The following is a 17197-nucleotide window of genomic DNA, read 5'->3' on the forward strand; positions in this document are numbered from 1 at the left end:
TCATGAATAACGTGGGATTACTTGGATGAAATTGGGATTCCATTATTACCATGGTTCCCAAGGAGTCCAGACTTAAATCCAATAGAGCATGCATTGTATTTAACGTAACCATGTTGATTTTCAAATCAATAACGAATTGGAACAAGCAGTTCGTTCGTGATGAATGAGAGACCTCAGGAAGAATTTGCTGCCTTAATCCAAAGAATGCCTAATCGAATTAAAGCCGCGATTAGGTGTCGTGTAGGTAGTATTCCGTGGAAATACTTAGCAGAGGCGTAGCATTTGATAAAGCACGATATGAACAATCCATGAATGTCCTAAAATCAAAGAAAATAGAGTTCAATGACCTCAAAGAAGAAAAAGACGGTAAAATACAATGACAAAGAAGACAAACTAGACTGCCAAACCTCAGTAAGAATAATTCCAAGAGTTATGCCAATAGCTGATCTAGGATCAGACTTAATGTATTTTCACTTCGCTAATTCATTAAATACCTAATATAATTTTGGCAATTTACGAATAATAACATATCTTGAAATCAACTTTTCATTGTGCAGCAGTCTTCTTCTTCACGTTCCATCTTCTATAGAAGAATCAACATGGCTATGCAGGCCCTGTTGACTGCTGCTCTAAGTAGTTCTGCACTACTGCATTCAAACCATTCCCTCAAGTTCTTAAGCCAGGATATTTTTCTCTTTCTTTCTATCTTTCTTCGAATTGGTGGTGTGTAGCACTACACCGATTACACTATTTTGTTTTATTATTCTTGACAATGCTTAACAACGTGTAATTTTGTTTCAGGTATTGGCCAGCTAGCCGCCAAAGATGGTAAGCATTTAGGCGACCCCGAAGTGCTTCGCCGTCTCACATCCAGTGTAAGTTGTGCATTAGACGAAGCCGCAGCTGCGCTGACGCGCATGCGCTCCGATAATCCACCGAACAGATCCAGTAACACCAGTAACGGCAGTACCGCCTCAGCTGCGACAGTAGCGAACGGAACGAACGGTCAAGCCGGCCAAACACAACAACTCACACAGCAGCAGTCAGAGAAGACTTCTTTGGTTGAGGCGTGTACCGATGGTGATGTCCGAACTGTGAGAAAACTGCTCACAGAAGGTCGATCCGTACACGAAACTTCCGAAGAGGGGGAAAGTTTGCTTTCGTTGGCGTGCAGTGCTGGATATTTCGAACTTGCACAGGTTAGTATACTTCAATATAAGGTTCCTTCCAAGACGACACATTTGTATGATCCCTTGAACCGTCCCGAAATCGATTGGACTGTTTTAATGCGCAGAATCGCCCTTGAACGGTTTTCTTTCGATCCCGAACCGATTACCGCTACGTAACTCTCTTGGAACGGATTTGTGTACCATTTCAAGTTCTAGTTGCGCCTGAGCCATTTTCAGTACGAGTACCACAGTACCACTAGTTAGATGGTTAGAAATTATCATTTCTAACATGTTCATTAAACATCACTTCAACTTCAAAATCTTCCTCAGAATCGATATCTGACATAAAATCGCTGTCTTCTATGAAACAAAAATAATAAATTTTCCATATTTTTAAGATTAATTAAAAAAAAAAAAAGAATTAATAATTATTTAAACGAAAATCAAGATTCACAGCTATACTTATAGCGTGGATTGTAAATTATTCTATTATTGAATCATCAGCTGATCTCATAGCAATGACCAGTAAAAATGAAAACAATCCTAACTGCGCAAGTCAGTACAAATAGTTTCTGCTTGAAGGCATGTATCAAAAGGACCGTTCAGTTACCGATTTCGAAACGGTACATGGATCGCTTGGAACAACACAGTGTACGATAATACGAATCATCGTTCATGTTCGCTTGGAACGCATTTTTTATAATGCGCATGACGAGGGCAGTACGAAAGACGGTTTTCATGTCACTTGGAACGCGCCTATAGTAATAGGACGCGATTTCACTACCAGTGACTCAGTCACCGTGATTAATTTATAAATCACCGATAACTGTCGTTCCTGGCTAACTTCGATAACCGTGATCAGTGACCAGATGTATCAGATCTCAATTTCACTATTACTGTCTCAAAAAACGTGTTTATATACACTAATCCAAGAAATTAACGCACCACCTTAAAAATGGGTCTCGAATTTCCTAAACAAACCTCTTGTTCGATTTAAGTGATTTTTTTAATATATTATAGCCTTATTTTGATAAAAAACATAAACACTTATACCAATAAGTATGGTCTAAAACTGAACATCAAAAAGACTAAATTCATGATTGTAACAAAGAAGCTATACACCAATGTGAATTTAACCATAAATAATCAGCCAGTTGAAAGAGTTACGTCTTACAAATATTTAGGGGTTTGCTTCACTGATACTAATGACCAGACAAGAGAAATCAAGAGGCGAGTTGAGATAGCGAGACAATCGTTAGTCAAAATGAAAAAGTTCCTATGCAGCCGGGACATAAATATAAACTTAAGAACGAGAATGTTAAGGTGCTATGTTTTCTCCGTTCTGCTGTACGGCATGGAAGCTTGGACACTGAAAAAGATAAACATCAAAAACATTGAGGCATTCGAGATGTGGTGTTACAGGAGAATGTGGAAAATACCATGGACAGAAAGAGTAACAAATCAAGATATTTTGCTGAAGATGGGGAAGGAATGCGAAGTCATAAAAATCATACAAACGAAAAAACTGGAGTATCTAGGCCACATAATGATTGGAGAAAAGTACTCTCTGCTCAGACTCATAATCCAAGAAAAAATCTCGGGAAAGAGAAATGTGGGACGTAGGAGGATTTCCTGGTTGCGAAATTTAAGGGAGTGGTATGGGTGCAGTTCAATACAGTTGTTCAGAGCTGCAGCCAACAAAGTTAAGATTGCTGTGATGGTAGCCAACCTCCGATAGGAGACGGTACTGCAAGAAGAAGCCTTATTTTTTTAACAATATCGCTGTAATAATATTGTTGCTAGACAGGTAAATTGTCATTATATACCGGGTGTACCAATCATACTGTGTTTTTTTCTCAAAGTTATAAAATATTGAAATTAAATCCAACTAAAACCTCAGATTTTCTTAACATTCTGTTTTTTGATTCAATCGCTTATGTCGGATAATAAAAAAGTTAGGTACTCTAACAACTAGCAATGTTTTTCATCAATACAGGGTGTGCGACAAACTTTAAGGGGTAATTCTGCATGAAAAAGAATTGACAGTTTGCTTTATAAACGTAGATATGTCCGCAAATGCTTTGTTTCGGAGATACGGGGTGTTGAAATTTTGCTTACAAACTGATGATTTATTTATTGCTCTAAAACCGGTTGAGATATGCAAATGAAATTTGGTGGGTATTAAGAGGTGGTTATTGCTCATTTTTTTGACATATAATTAATAATTTTATATTAGCCATTGGAATGCATACGGGTAATATAACCATTATGCGCGCCTTTGGAGAGACATTTAAAACTATGTGTATATTTAATTGGAACTCACCAAATTCTTGTCTTTAATATTATGTTATCTTTTGCAGGTGCTTTTAGCAATGCATGCAAATGTAGAAGATAGGGGCATCAAAGGGGAGTGCACCCCTTTGATGGAAGCTGCTTCAGCCGGACATCTCGACATTGTCAGACTTCTGGTAGCTCACGGTGCAGACGTTAACGCTCAGTCAACATCAGGTAAAGTATTAATATTATTTTGGGAAAATAGTTGTTCTTTGTTTTACAGCATTACAATTCCTATGGAATATAGCTGACACCATGCTGTTCAAAATCCTATTCTTGTGTGAGGTGGATTACTTCTCTATGTCATTATAGCTTGCTCTGTGTCTTTGCTGCTGTCATGACTTTTTTCCATTTCTTCCTGGCTTTGCACTGATCTTTCCGGTCTTTAACATCCATTGCTCTTATATATTTTTCTATATCATCCAGCCATCTTCTAGATCTTCCTCTACACTTGGACCATAGTGGTGTCCAGTTATCCTTCTCAACATATCGGAGTGTGGGCGTCTCTTTCTTATTACTGGAGATATTGTTGAAGTGCTGTCAAGTAACTTAGGAGTAAGAAATTATGTTAAAAATGAAATGAAGTTGCAAGTCTAAATTTTTCTTTTATCAATATTGCACTCTCTAACGTTTCATAATTTTGTCATTAATTTAATGCATTTAATATTTCAATGTTCTTTTTCTTGATGTGCCTATCCGTGACGAATGTTGGCGATCATCATGGCAATCTTTATCTAATCTGCAGCAGCGTGGAAAAGCTGCACAGATATTGCATTGAACCAGGTTCATAGTTCAAGTTCAATAAACTTATGAGTTTAGCCATTCTGTTTTTATTTCACCAGAGTTGTATGTTGTTGAGTATCTTTGTGATTGTTGCAATTGATTTGATGTCCTTCAGTGTAACACTTGATTTTCTATTGATCTGTGTAATCTACTTGTATACGGATGTATATATTATGAATGTTTAGCTTCCTGAATTTTTCTTTTGTCGTCTTCTACACTTTTTCTAGTATTCTATAGAGATTCTGTTTCTCATTTTCATGCTAATGTTTTTCATTTAGTAACGATTAACATTCCCTTTATTACATTCCAGGCAATACCCCCCTGATGTACGGCTGCGCAGGAGGTCACACCGAAGTAGTTAAGTTCCTTCTAGAAAACGGCGCCAACGTTGAAGACCACAACGAGAACGGCCACACGCCCTTGATGGAGGCGGCGTCGGCCGGTCATGTCGGTCTCGCTAAGATCCTGCTCAGCCACGGCGCCGGCATCAACACCCATTCCAACGAGTTTAAGGAGTCCGCACTCACGTTAGCTTGTTATAAAGGCCACCTGGACATGGTTAGGTTCCTATTAGAGGCAGGCGCCGACCAGGAACATAAAACCGACGAAATGCATACCGCGCTCATGGAAGCCTCCATGGACGGGCATGTCGAGGTAAGAAACCAGTTCAAACGAAGCTAGGACAAAAAATAATCCCCGGACAAAAAATCCCCACAAATTATCCCTGGACAAAAAATCCCCAGACAAAAAATCCCCACAAAAAATCCCTACAAATAATCCCCACACATTTTTTTGGACAAAATATCCGCACAAAAATTTCCGGACAAACAATCCCCAAAAATATTTGCTGCCGAATAGTTCTGTAAAAGTTTTCCCGTGATATGAATGCAATGGACTCAAATGTTTTTCAGCCTCAGTGCATGAGAGTTATAGCGATCCCCATGAAACCGCTTTTCGGCACGAAAATAATGATTAGCAATTAAGATTAAGCATGAATTGTAATTTCGATTACCAAATTTCGAATTCCAATTTCATACCGAAAACTTTAAATTTTACATGACAAAAGAATGTGAGTGTGATCATGTAATTATTCGCTTAAATCTTTTGCTCACTTTGCTTTGCTCTGCCTTTCGGTCCTGAAAACGATAATCTTTATTGTACCTAATGCAAAAAACCTGTTCCTTTTGTAAAGGACACCGCACACATCTTTTGGAAAATATAATGTCACTCAAATGCAATAAAATTGCTCTACTACTATCATTGCGCCAAGTCTGAATTTTTTATAATAACGGGGTAAATTGTAAATTTCGATCAACTTTAATTCCAATTTATGCCGTATATAATTCATGCTTAATCTTAATTGCTAATCATTATTTTCGTGACGAAAAGCGGTTTCATGACGATTGGAAAACTTTTAGAGAACTATTTGGCAGCAAATATTTCTTGGGGATATTTTATCCAAAAAAATTTGTGGTGATTATTTGTCCGGGATTTTTGTGGAGATTTTTTGTCCGGGGATTATTTGTCCGAGGATTATTTGTGGGGATTTTTTGTCCAGGGATTATTTGTCCGAACTCTGTTCAAACAGTATGGAAAGGTATTCATTCCTCAAAATTATTTATTTTACATGGGAATGCATTAAAATTCATATCAATGTGAAGGTGAAATTCATATTTTTATGATGATTTTAAATACTTCTAAACTATTACTGCAATTATTGATTAAGGTGAACAATGAATTCATATCTACATCACATTAGTTTGTACGTCATTGTTGCAGTTGGCTACGTTGAAAGTTTAATTTATTAATGTCATGTAAAAATGTCATTCACACCACCTACGATGTCAATCAGATAAAACTGCAGAGTGATTGTAATCATATACATATTAACGATAGACCAGGCTAGCAATATGCCACTCAATGTATCGGGGTGTAACCATAGATATAATAATATTAACTATTTAGAATGGGAAATAAGCCACAATATTATTAAAAAATGATTTTTATTAACGTTTCGACGCCCAAATCGGGTGCCGTTGTCAAAATACAAAATACTATTAATATAAACAAAAATGTTGTTGCTTAGTAAAAAAATTCTTCTAATAATTTATTTAATTTGACTCATTTATATCGGCAATTCAGATACATATGATACATTTTAAAGTAGAAGACTTTAAAATGATATTGCCAATATTTATGAGTTGCGTTCCTGGGACGACTTTACTGAAAGATAGTTCATTCGATTACATGAAATCAACCCCAACTCAAGAATATCCGTCACAAAAAAATCATAGCATGTGATCTGTCTTTAAAAAGACAACCACATGCAACGGTGACATTAAAATTCTCGCGTTAGAGATCTCATAGTAAATCATGTTAGTCTTAAAGAAGGATACTGGATATGAGACTCAAGTGTATAGAAAACCAACACATACCAACAGATATCTCAATTACAAATCAAATCACAACATCAACGTTAAAAAGGGAATCATAAAATCCTTATATGATAGAGCCAAAATTACTTGTTCTAACGAAAATTCCTTTTTAGAAGAAAAACAATTCTTAACATCTGTTTTATTAAAAAATGATTATCCTTTATCGTTTATAAATAAGGAATTGTCAAGATTGGATCGAATGGAACAGAACAACATAGAACGGGATCCTACAACATTCACAAGAAATAATACGAGGAAAATATCAATACCATACATAAAAGGACTATCCGAGAAACTTAAAACAATAGGAAATAAATTCAACATTTCAACAACATTCAAAACAACCAACACATTGAGATCTATTCTATCTAAAACTAAACCTAACAATGAACAAGAAAAGACAAAGAATTGTATTTATAAAATACCTTGTGAATGCGAACAGTTTTATATAGGTGAAACATCAAGACCATTAAACGTTAGAATAAGTGAACATCAATCTTATATTAAAAATAGAGAATTTGATAGATCTCAAATATGTCAACACGCATGGGATAATGAACATAGAGTTCAGTGGAGAGATTCAAGTATAGTCCTGAAAGAAACAGATAGTAAAAAGAAAAAAATCAAAGAAGCGGCTCTAATTATGCTAAACGAAACCAATTGTGTCGCAAATTCCTCGGTGGAATGCAGTAGGATGTGGATACCCATACTGAAAGAGGAAGTCAATAGAAAGAAAATACCACAATTAGTAAGTCAATAGTCGAGTTAGTACATATTTTATATTTTAGTATTACTTATATACCCATGTATTATTGATATTATTTATAATTTAAACAAAATTATAGTAAAGTCAGAATTTGGTATTAATTTTGAGAGTAAATTAAATGTAAGACCAAATACTTACGATGTCGGGATAGTATCACGAGGTTTTTTCCTGGTTTTCCCTCGTGATTTACTATGAGATCTCTAACGCGAGAATTTTAATGTCACCGTTGCATGTGGTTGTCTTTTTAAAGACAGATCACATGCTATGATTTTTTTGTGACGGATATTCTTGAGTTGGGGTTGATTTCATGTAATCGAATGAACTATCTTTCAGTAAAGTCGTCCCAGGAACGCAACTCATAAATATTGGCAATATCATTTTAAAGTCTTCTACTTTAAAATGTATCATATGTATCTGAATTGCCGATATAAATGAGTCAAATTAAATAAATTATTAGAAGAATTTTTTTACTAAGCAACAACATTTTTGTTTATATTAATAGTATTTTGTATTTTGACAACGGCACCCGATTTGGGCGTCGAAACGTTAATAAAAATCATTTTTTAATAATATTGTGGCTTATTTCCCATTCTAAATAGTTAAAATTGTAAAAATGCCACAAGAAAATAGCTTCAGAACAACATAGATATAATAACACTAGATTAGGCAAGGTCCGAAAAATAGCGTAACGCGGATCAGTTCGGGTCGGTGGTCTATCTATCTCTCTACCGGCGCTTAGCTTTCTCTCTCTAGCACATGATGCCCGCTGCCTCTGTGTCTGTGTCGTTCTATTACTCCCACCTCTTGGTAGATACGCTCACACTCGTATGACAGACAAAGATAGCTAGACCACCGTACTTGTTATTGGCGTTACACCCCGATGCATTGAGTGGCATATCCCTAACCTGGTCTATTGTTAATATGTCTATGGGTGTAACGCCAATATCAAGTACGGTGGTCTAGCTATCTTTGTCGTACGAGTGTGAGCGTATCTACCAAGAGGTGGGAGTAATGGAACGACGCAGACACAGAGGCAGCGCGCATCATATGCTAGAGAGAGACAGCTAAGCGCCGGTAGAGAGATAGCTAGATAGACCACCGACCCGAACTGCTCCGCGTTACGCTATTTTTCGGATCTTGCTAAATCTATGTGTTATTATAAATATATATGATTGTAATACGGCTATTCAACGCTTCTCATTTGTTTCGGGGACTTGTCATATGTCATGTATGTATATATGTCTATAAAAAATAGACAAGTCTTGTAAAAGACTCAACTATCCGCTGTGAGCTCGTAGGTAGAGGGATACTTAAAAGTTCGTGAGCGCCAGTAGTGACAAATAAGTTAATTTCGGTTCATACTGAAATTTGGTTTTTTTAACATTGTATAATATAATTAATCTATTAATTTAAGCGCCGTGTACACGATAATTGTGAAAGTATCGGAAGTAGGAAAGAAGGAAACTAAGATATAAAAAATTATAAGTAAAATCATAAAAAATAATCAAAATGAATCATAAATAATATTTACTGATATTAACCATCGATTACAATATTATAACTTCTTTGCGTTGTAAATAATTGCACTATTCTTCTTCTTTTGGTGCCTATTTGTTTCGAATATTGGCGATCATTCTGGTTATAATTATTTTATTAACTAATGTTTTAAATAGATTAGTTGTTCTTGTGGAGAACCATTTCGTCAGGTTCTTTAACCATGATATTCTTCTTCTTCCAATTCCACGCTTTACGAATACTTTACCTTGAAGGATTACCTTCAGTAATCTGTATTTAGTGCAGTTTCTCATTATGTGTCCGAGACATTCTAACTTTCTCCTTTTACTGGTATACATCACCTCTCTTTCTTTCCCCATTCTTCGTAATACAGTCTCGTTGGTTATCTTGTCCATCCATGATATCCTTAGGATTCAGGCTTCAAGTTTTTTCTCCATCGCTTCAGTGAGTGTCCAGGATTCAACTCCGTAGTATAATATTGAGAAGATATAACATCGTAGGAGCATTACTTTTATCTCCAGATTAAGGTTGTGGCTTTTAAAGAGTTTGACCATGTTGTTGAATGCACTCCTAACCTTCTCTGTTGTGCATTTTATTTCTTGTATTTATAATTACACTATAATACCCGCTTTACACCAACAGTAAATTGGTCAAGAAATTGACGAATTTAGTCAAGGCCTTTGACGTGTACAAAATGTATGGTTTGAGGTACAAACATCCAATTTTAACCACAGTTCATCTGAAGTGTTCTGTGATTTTACCGTGAAAATGAAGAAATTTGACGAAATAAAACATGTCCTATAATAGAACATGTTCTATTTCGTCAAATTCCTTCATTTCCTTTTTATTCACGGCAAAATTGGAAGTAAAATTGTGTTTTGTACACGTCAAATTTGACCTTGAAGAACTTGGTAAATTTCTTCATCAATTTATTGTTGGTGTAAAGCGGGTCTAAGACTTAAATAATAAGTTTGAAAAATTTCCAACCGAAGTTGCATTAGTAATCCGCTAGTTGGCGATACCAGCGAAGCTCACAGCAAAAACTGATTGCAACCCTACGAAAAAAATATATAAAAACGAAAAATGACGTTTTTGGGGGCAGAGAGAGGGGTAGAAATTGGTAGGCTAAAATTGCGCTGAGTCTTATTTTTTAATCATATAGAAGGTAAAAAAAAATTAATATTGAATTCTGAAAGTGAGGGCATTTTGCCTATCTTAATGGGGGGTCCCTTTATAGCGAAACATTTAATAAATATAAATATTTAGAAATACTAACCGTTTTTTTTTTCAATGAAAACACGATAGTTATTTTATTTGTGTTCGCCTGCCGAAAATTAGGAATTTTAAATTTAGACAATTTGTATTTTAACATCACGCTGGTATCATACTATTGATCTATGGTTTGCAATGATACTCGATTTGCTATTATTCGAAATATTTCACTGCATTGTTTATTCAACCATTTAATTTGGGATAAAATGTACAGTACGGTCCTGTCTATTTAGTCAGTGACTTCAACTTGACATATGTCAAAATTGCACAATAAACAATTAATAATTGTTAATCATTTTACTTTTAACATGTGCTAATAATTTCTTCGTTAATTTTAATATTTAATCATATAATAGTTATTATTAGTCTTGTAGTGATATAATATTATCTAAATCCAATCTACCTACATAGTGATTTAGCTTATGGTATCAGACTTTTCAGTAAGTTAAGTTTTTATCAAAATATTTTTAGATATACTTATTCTTTATATTATATTTAGTATTTGAATGTTTTTATTATAAATATTAGTAGTTTTTAGAAAGGAACTGTTAGTTTTTCTTATGATATCTTTCGGATTAATGTGTATCTATTGTCATATTTTACCTTTAACTAAATAATCTAAAAAATAATCATTTCTGAATGTTCTCAAATGTTTTAATCTAGCAATCCTGATATTTGTTTAAACTTGAATCTTATTTCTATCTGTTTATATCTTAGATCATTTTTATATAAATTTATGACTATAATGATCAAAAGGCCATTTGGATTTTAAACCTTGTGAATTCCCTACAGTTGTTTGTTCTGTTTTTGTACCAGTTCTATTTGATCCTTTTTCTGTTTTAAATCTTTCCTAAAACATTTCTTGATTTCATCTATCTTCTAGTTTTGATCTGCTCTCTCTCAAACCATTGTCATAAGTCATACATTATCTTGCTTTTTGTTAACTTGCTGGACTACCCTTCAAAACCCATATCATTTGACTTGCTGTTGCAAATCATTCTATTCTTTTTCTCCCAATAAAACTTCTAATACAGATAGGTTGTGTATTTTTGTGTTTGTTCTTGGCCACTATGTAACATAATATGCTTAATTTCTTCGAAACATCTTTATTAGCAACAACTTTTTCATTGTTTCTAATAATATTTGGATTGCAATCGGTATAGTTTTGTAAAATATTGTTTTTGTTGTCCTGAAATATTTTATTCATTGATTTCATCATTCTACCCATTCCAATTGCATCTCTATTATTCTGTAATGCTTCTCTACAATCTCATATGTCCACCTCCTATGCTAAAGATATTTATAATTTTTCATGCAATCATGATACAATTAAACTCAAAGCCAGTGGATATCTGGTCCATGTTTATTCGCCGACAGCCAGCAGTAGTGAATATGACATAGATAAATTTTATGATACTTAATACAAAGAGGATAATGAAAGACTTCAATGCGAAAGTAGGAAATGGTGGACAAGAAAACATTGTAGGCAATTTCGGACTTGGACAACATAATGACAAAGGAGATTGTTTTCTAGAATTCTGCGTACAGAACAATGTACATGTGACAAATACATTCTTTAAACTACCCAAGTGTTGTTTATACACTTGGAAGTCACCAGGAGATACCAAAGAGAAGATCATAAGAAATCAGATTGATTATACAGGATGTCCCGAAAAGATTGGTCATAAATTATAACACAGATTCTGGGGTCAAAAATAGGTTGATTGAACCTCACTTACCTATATACAATAGTGCACACAAAAAAAGTTTCAGCCCTTTGAAGTTACAAAATGGAAACAGATTTTTTTTCATATATCGAAAACTCTTAGAGATTTTTTATTGACAATGGACATGTGGAATTTTTATGGCAGTAACATATTAAAAAAAAAATTAAAGTGAAATTGCACCCCACAAAAATTTTATGGGGTTTTAGTTCCCCGTCAAACTTTTATGTACGTTCCAATTAAATTATTATTGTGGCACCATTAGTTAAACACAATGTTTTAAGTTTTTTGCCCCTTAGTACTTTTTTGATAAGCCAGTGTTTATCGAGATATTTTGAATACTTGTCGAATCCACCACATATGGTTTGTATATGGTTAAGTAGGTATGATTATAGATAGACACCTGTTAATAATCTGAAAATTTATTTATAACTTACATTTTTAGGTATATTTTGAAAAAGAAGCCACATCTCGATAAAAGGTGACTTATCAAAAAATACTAAGAGGCAAAAAAGTTTTAAAAACACTGTGTTTAACTAGTGGTACCACAATAATAGTTTAATTGGAACGTACACAATCATTTGGGGGGTTTAAAGGAACAAAACCCCCATAAAATTTTATCTAAATATATTAAAAAAGAAGCCGCATCTCGATAAAAACTGGCTTATCAAAAAAATACTAAGAGGCAAAAAAGTTTTAAAAACGTTGGTTTTAACTAATGGTACCACAATAATGAATTAATTGGAAGGTACACAAAAGTTTGGGCGGGTTTAAGGGAACAAAATCCACATAAAATTTTATGGGTTGGACAAATGTTACTATAATTTTGTTTTAAGATGTTCCTGCCATAAGAATGATACATGTCCATTTTCAATAAAAAATCTCTAATAGTTTTCGATATACATATTGAAAAAAATCGATTTTCATTTTGTAACTTCAAAGGGCTGTAACTATTTTTATGAGCACATTTATACTAAGGTAAGTTAGGTTCAACCGAACTATTTTTGACCCCAGAATGTGTGGTATAATTTATGACCAATCTTTTCGGGACACCCTGTATAATAATGAAAGATACCGAAATTCAATCAACACAACTAAAACACTACCTGGAGCCGATGTCCCCTCAGATCATAACTTATTAATCAGTGACATAAAACTCAAACTGAAAAAAGTAAACAGCCATCACATAAACACGTAACATTGAAGACCACTAGAATCAGATCAAAACCATCATGCAAGAAACAATCAAAAAGATAAAAGTATTAATAAATGCAAACACCAATGGATGACTGATGAAATACTGAGACTAAAGGAAAACGGAAAAAAACAGAAAAATAAAAACACTGAAGAATACAACAAAATCAATAAAGAAATCAGAAAAAAATCCGGGATGCTAAAGAAAAATGGCACAGCAGTAAAGATCTTAAAATAGAAGAATTGCAGAAAAATAATGACACATTTAATATGTATAAAAAGATGCAAGAAGTACCTGGACCATATAGGTCAACTGCAATTAGTTTACTTGATAAACAAGAAAGTATTATAGTCAATGATTAAGACTAACTGGAGAGGTGGAAAGAATATGCTGAGGAACTGTTTGATGATGAATGAACAGAAAATCAAATCGAAAATATTTATAATTCTTATGCATATATTGATACTTAAAGATAGGTTAAAAGAATCTTCCTAAGACGATCAAAAGAGCTTCTGGATTTTTCAATAATAATTTTTACTTCATAGCTATAATATTTCTCTATAACAAAATATTCCTCCACTAATTTTCGTATTGTTCGTAGGTGGCCAGACTACTCCTTGATTCCGGCGCCCAAGTGAACATGCCCACGGACAGTTTCGAATCGCCACTAACTCTAGCAGCTTGCGGCGGCCACGTCGATCTGGCCATGCTTCTCATCGAGAGGGGCGCTAACATAGAAGAAGTCAATGATGAGGGATACACTCCGCTCATGGAGGCTGCTAGGGAAGGTCACGAAGAAATGGTTCACCTTTTACTGGGTCAAGGTAAGTCTTATGTTGAAGACAATAATATTTTCTCATGATTTAACTTTATTTAGTATCACCTTTTTGTAAGTTCTTTTTGTAAGTTCTTTCGTATAACATAGTCTATATCCTGTCAAACTAAGGAATTGAAGAGAAACCAGCATGCTGCAACTTGGTGAATTACTGTTGTACAGAGATGGCAGATAGTGGTTTTGGCCTTTATGCAACTGAGCCAAATGGTACGTGGTGGTTTTTCGTTGTCAAAATATTCTTACGTGTACTTTAGGGTTTAAGGAATATAAAGCTTTTTGTAGAATTGCAATTCTTTTAGTAATTTTTTAGAAAAAAATCAAAAAATCACTGATTAAGGAATTTTTTTCAAAAAAATACCTAGAAAATGAAGCATTTTTCGAAAAATTATTAAGAGGGAAAAAGTGTTTATTTCGGATAGACCCAAGATCATACAGGGGCTGCCAAGTGTTTGTCGGTACTGATTATCAAAAACGCCATGACTCAGTAGGAAAGATTATTCACCTGGAATTAGCCAACAAACTGGGAGTTCCCCAAACCGATCATCTCCGTTAGTATCAATACGTTTCTGACAGGATGAAAACAATACCTACAAGCTATACTGGGATCGGACTGTGCTCACAGACCAAGCAGTGACACATAATAGACAGGATCTCATACTAGTTAATAAACTTACGTAGGCAAAAAACACTAAAGGTACGATTTCGACAACGACGGCAGACGGCAGATACATTATTTGTCACCATGACAGACGTCATTACTTTGCACTATAAATTTGTATAATTATTAGCAACTGATGTTCTGCCGGACAGCAGTTGCAGTCAGATGAGCAATTGACATTCTGCTGGACAGCAGCTGCAGTTTTTGTCGGAATCAGTCTCATACAAATTAAAGGTACGATTCCGACATCGACGGCAGAACGGCAACTGTAGACGGCAGTTACAGTTGTTACCATGACATACGTATTTACTTTGCACTATCAATTTGTATAATTGAAGGGGTTAGAAGTAAAACCGCCTAAGTGCAATTTTCACGGAAACGACTTTAGTGCTGTTTCACGTTCTGAATATCTTATATTGTTTGGTAGTAAAATCGACTTCGCTCTAACCCTACTCCCTACTTTATCGCCATCTTTTGATGAATAGAAAAAACAACCAAAATGAAATTCACCAACCGTTAAGAGCAGAAATCGCCTTAGTACACCTAGGTTGTTTTACTTCCAAACAAGCGACTGGAAATAAATATATTTTTATTACTTCTGTTGTTTATGTTTCACTCACGGTTTGGATTTGTTTATGTAGTGTAGGTTATACTACTCTAATGGATTAATATTAGCAGTGTTTTAAGTTATACTATTGTTTACAGAAATTATATATTTTGTCATTACAATATTTGGATCATGTTTTTGAGTCAGGCAAGTTATAATGATTTTTGGAAAAAACAGAAAATAAGAATCTATTAGTTAAGAAATGATCAAGTAAATGTGATTGCTTACAGTGACTCATGCAGTGGTTAGCATAAGAATAAAAATATAAGCAATTATTCATGTACATTGTTCGCACTACACAAATATTGAAAATATTGACCACACATTTTTTGAACCTGGTTACATCTATATGGAGTGTGATCGGAGTTTAGCTCTAATAGAAAAGCTGAAAATAAATCCTGAGATATTTGTACCTGATCACTGGTGTGACTTAATAAAAAAGTGTTCAAAAAAATTTGTTGGTCTTAAAATGACAGATTTTGTCTTCCTTTCAAATTTAAATAATTTCATTAAAGATCCAAAAAAGGATAGGGAACATCATGTGATCAAATGGGGAGACATTAAGTATTTTAAATATAATAAAAACCAATTGGACGACCAGTGAATAATCTTACTTTGGAGCCTTTTGGAGATGAAGCAAAATAAAAAAAAGTATCAAAAATTGGAAAATTTACAACAGCTGCTAGATTTCATATCCCCCACTTACCATCAATTTTATAATGATTTGCCGCATGAGTCAAAGCCGCAAAAACACAATTAAAAAAAGCAAGCACTGCTGTTTAGTTTTCCCAAGAAGATGTTAACCTTTCGCTACCGAAGGGTCAAGTTGTTTTGTAGTTGACGGAGGGGGTACATTATGTACCCCATGCATTTTTATAGATTAAATATTAACATAATGCAATAATCTTAGTTAAAACATAATTAAAACAAATGCAAGTATTTTTTATTGAATATAAGTAACAATAAAAAAATATATGGTGTCTTGAAAAAATTAATTATCGTTTTTTTGATTAGCTTTACATTTTGTACATATTATTGTTTGAATTGTTGTGGTTGTTTGATGTTGAGCACAAACAAAGAATTTACAAGAATTGCACGTTTTTCTGCTTTTGCGGTCCTTCTTGCGTGGACAAAGTAAACATCGCCCTGAGGATTTCAATAATTGTGTGGGGATAATTCGTACATCGCGTTTATAATTCGCTTATGGAATTTTTGTGGACTTTGTAGTCGCCTATCGACATGGGGCTTTATAAGTTCTTGACCCAGATTTAGTAAAAATTCTCTGCGTCTGTGAGAAGCTTCATACGCACGAATGGAATTCTTTGTCGTCCACAGTACGTATGCATTCAGACCTGCAATGTCTAGAAGATTTTGAAACAAAACAAATGGCCATCTCTTAGAGGCTCTTTTACAAGAATATTCATTTACCGTCTTATCCATAGTATCTACGGCACCTTTTGTAGAATTGTAATGCAAGATTATGTCTGGCTTATAGTCCGTCTCTTCTCCGCTAATTTTATCGTCGTTATGTTCTGTACTCAATAAAATTACTGCCTTATTCTTTTTAGAAACGTAAGACGCCAGTGTTATTTCCTCAGTGAAGGCAAAAACTGAGAACTTTTCTTGTCTAGAAATATTGGGTAGTAGGGCTGGAGGGATATCCTGCTTGTTTTTTCGAAGTGTTCCACATAATGTTATTTGTCGATCTAGGAGTTGTTTTGCCAAGGGAACACTGGTAAAGAAATTATCAGTAGTGATGCCATAACCAGTTTTTAGACATGAGACCAAATCAAGTACTACTCTTTTGCCCTGGTCTTTTTCTGGTTTGTTACCATCTTTTCCAGTATAAATCTGAAGGTTAGCAGCATAGGTGATTGTGTCATCAACTAGAGCCCATATTTTTA

The 17197-nt window shown here is 34.4% G+C and overlaps 1 protein-coding gene across 6 annotated transcripts in view; it reads left to right on the forward strand.

Moving 5' to 3' along the window:
* LOC126884820 (ankyrin repeat domain-containing protein 17-like) overlaps window positions 1-17197 on the forward strand; it is a 247095-nt gene that overhangs the window by 117475 nt on the left and 112423 nt on the right. For all 6 annotated transcript variants that reach the window (XM_050651074.1, XM_050651075.1, XM_050651076.1 and 3 more), the window contains 4 exons: window positions 802-1199; window positions 3530-3677; window positions 4597-4940; window positions 13795-14017. In XM_050651074.1, coding sequence (XP_050507031.1) covers window positions 802-1199; window positions 3530-3677; window positions 4597-4940; window positions 13795-14017 — 1113 coding nt within the window. The remainder of the gene's footprint in view (window positions 1-801; window positions 1200-3529; window positions 3678-4596; window positions 4941-13794; window positions 14018-17197) is intronic.

This window comes from Diabrotica virgifera, chromosome 5, assembly GCF_917563875.1.
Source record: "Diabrotica virgifera virgifera chromosome 5, PGI_DIABVI_V3a".
Taxonomy (NCBI): domain Eukaryota; kingdom Metazoa; phylum Arthropoda; class Insecta; order Coleoptera; family Chrysomelidae; genus Diabrotica; species Diabrotica virgifera.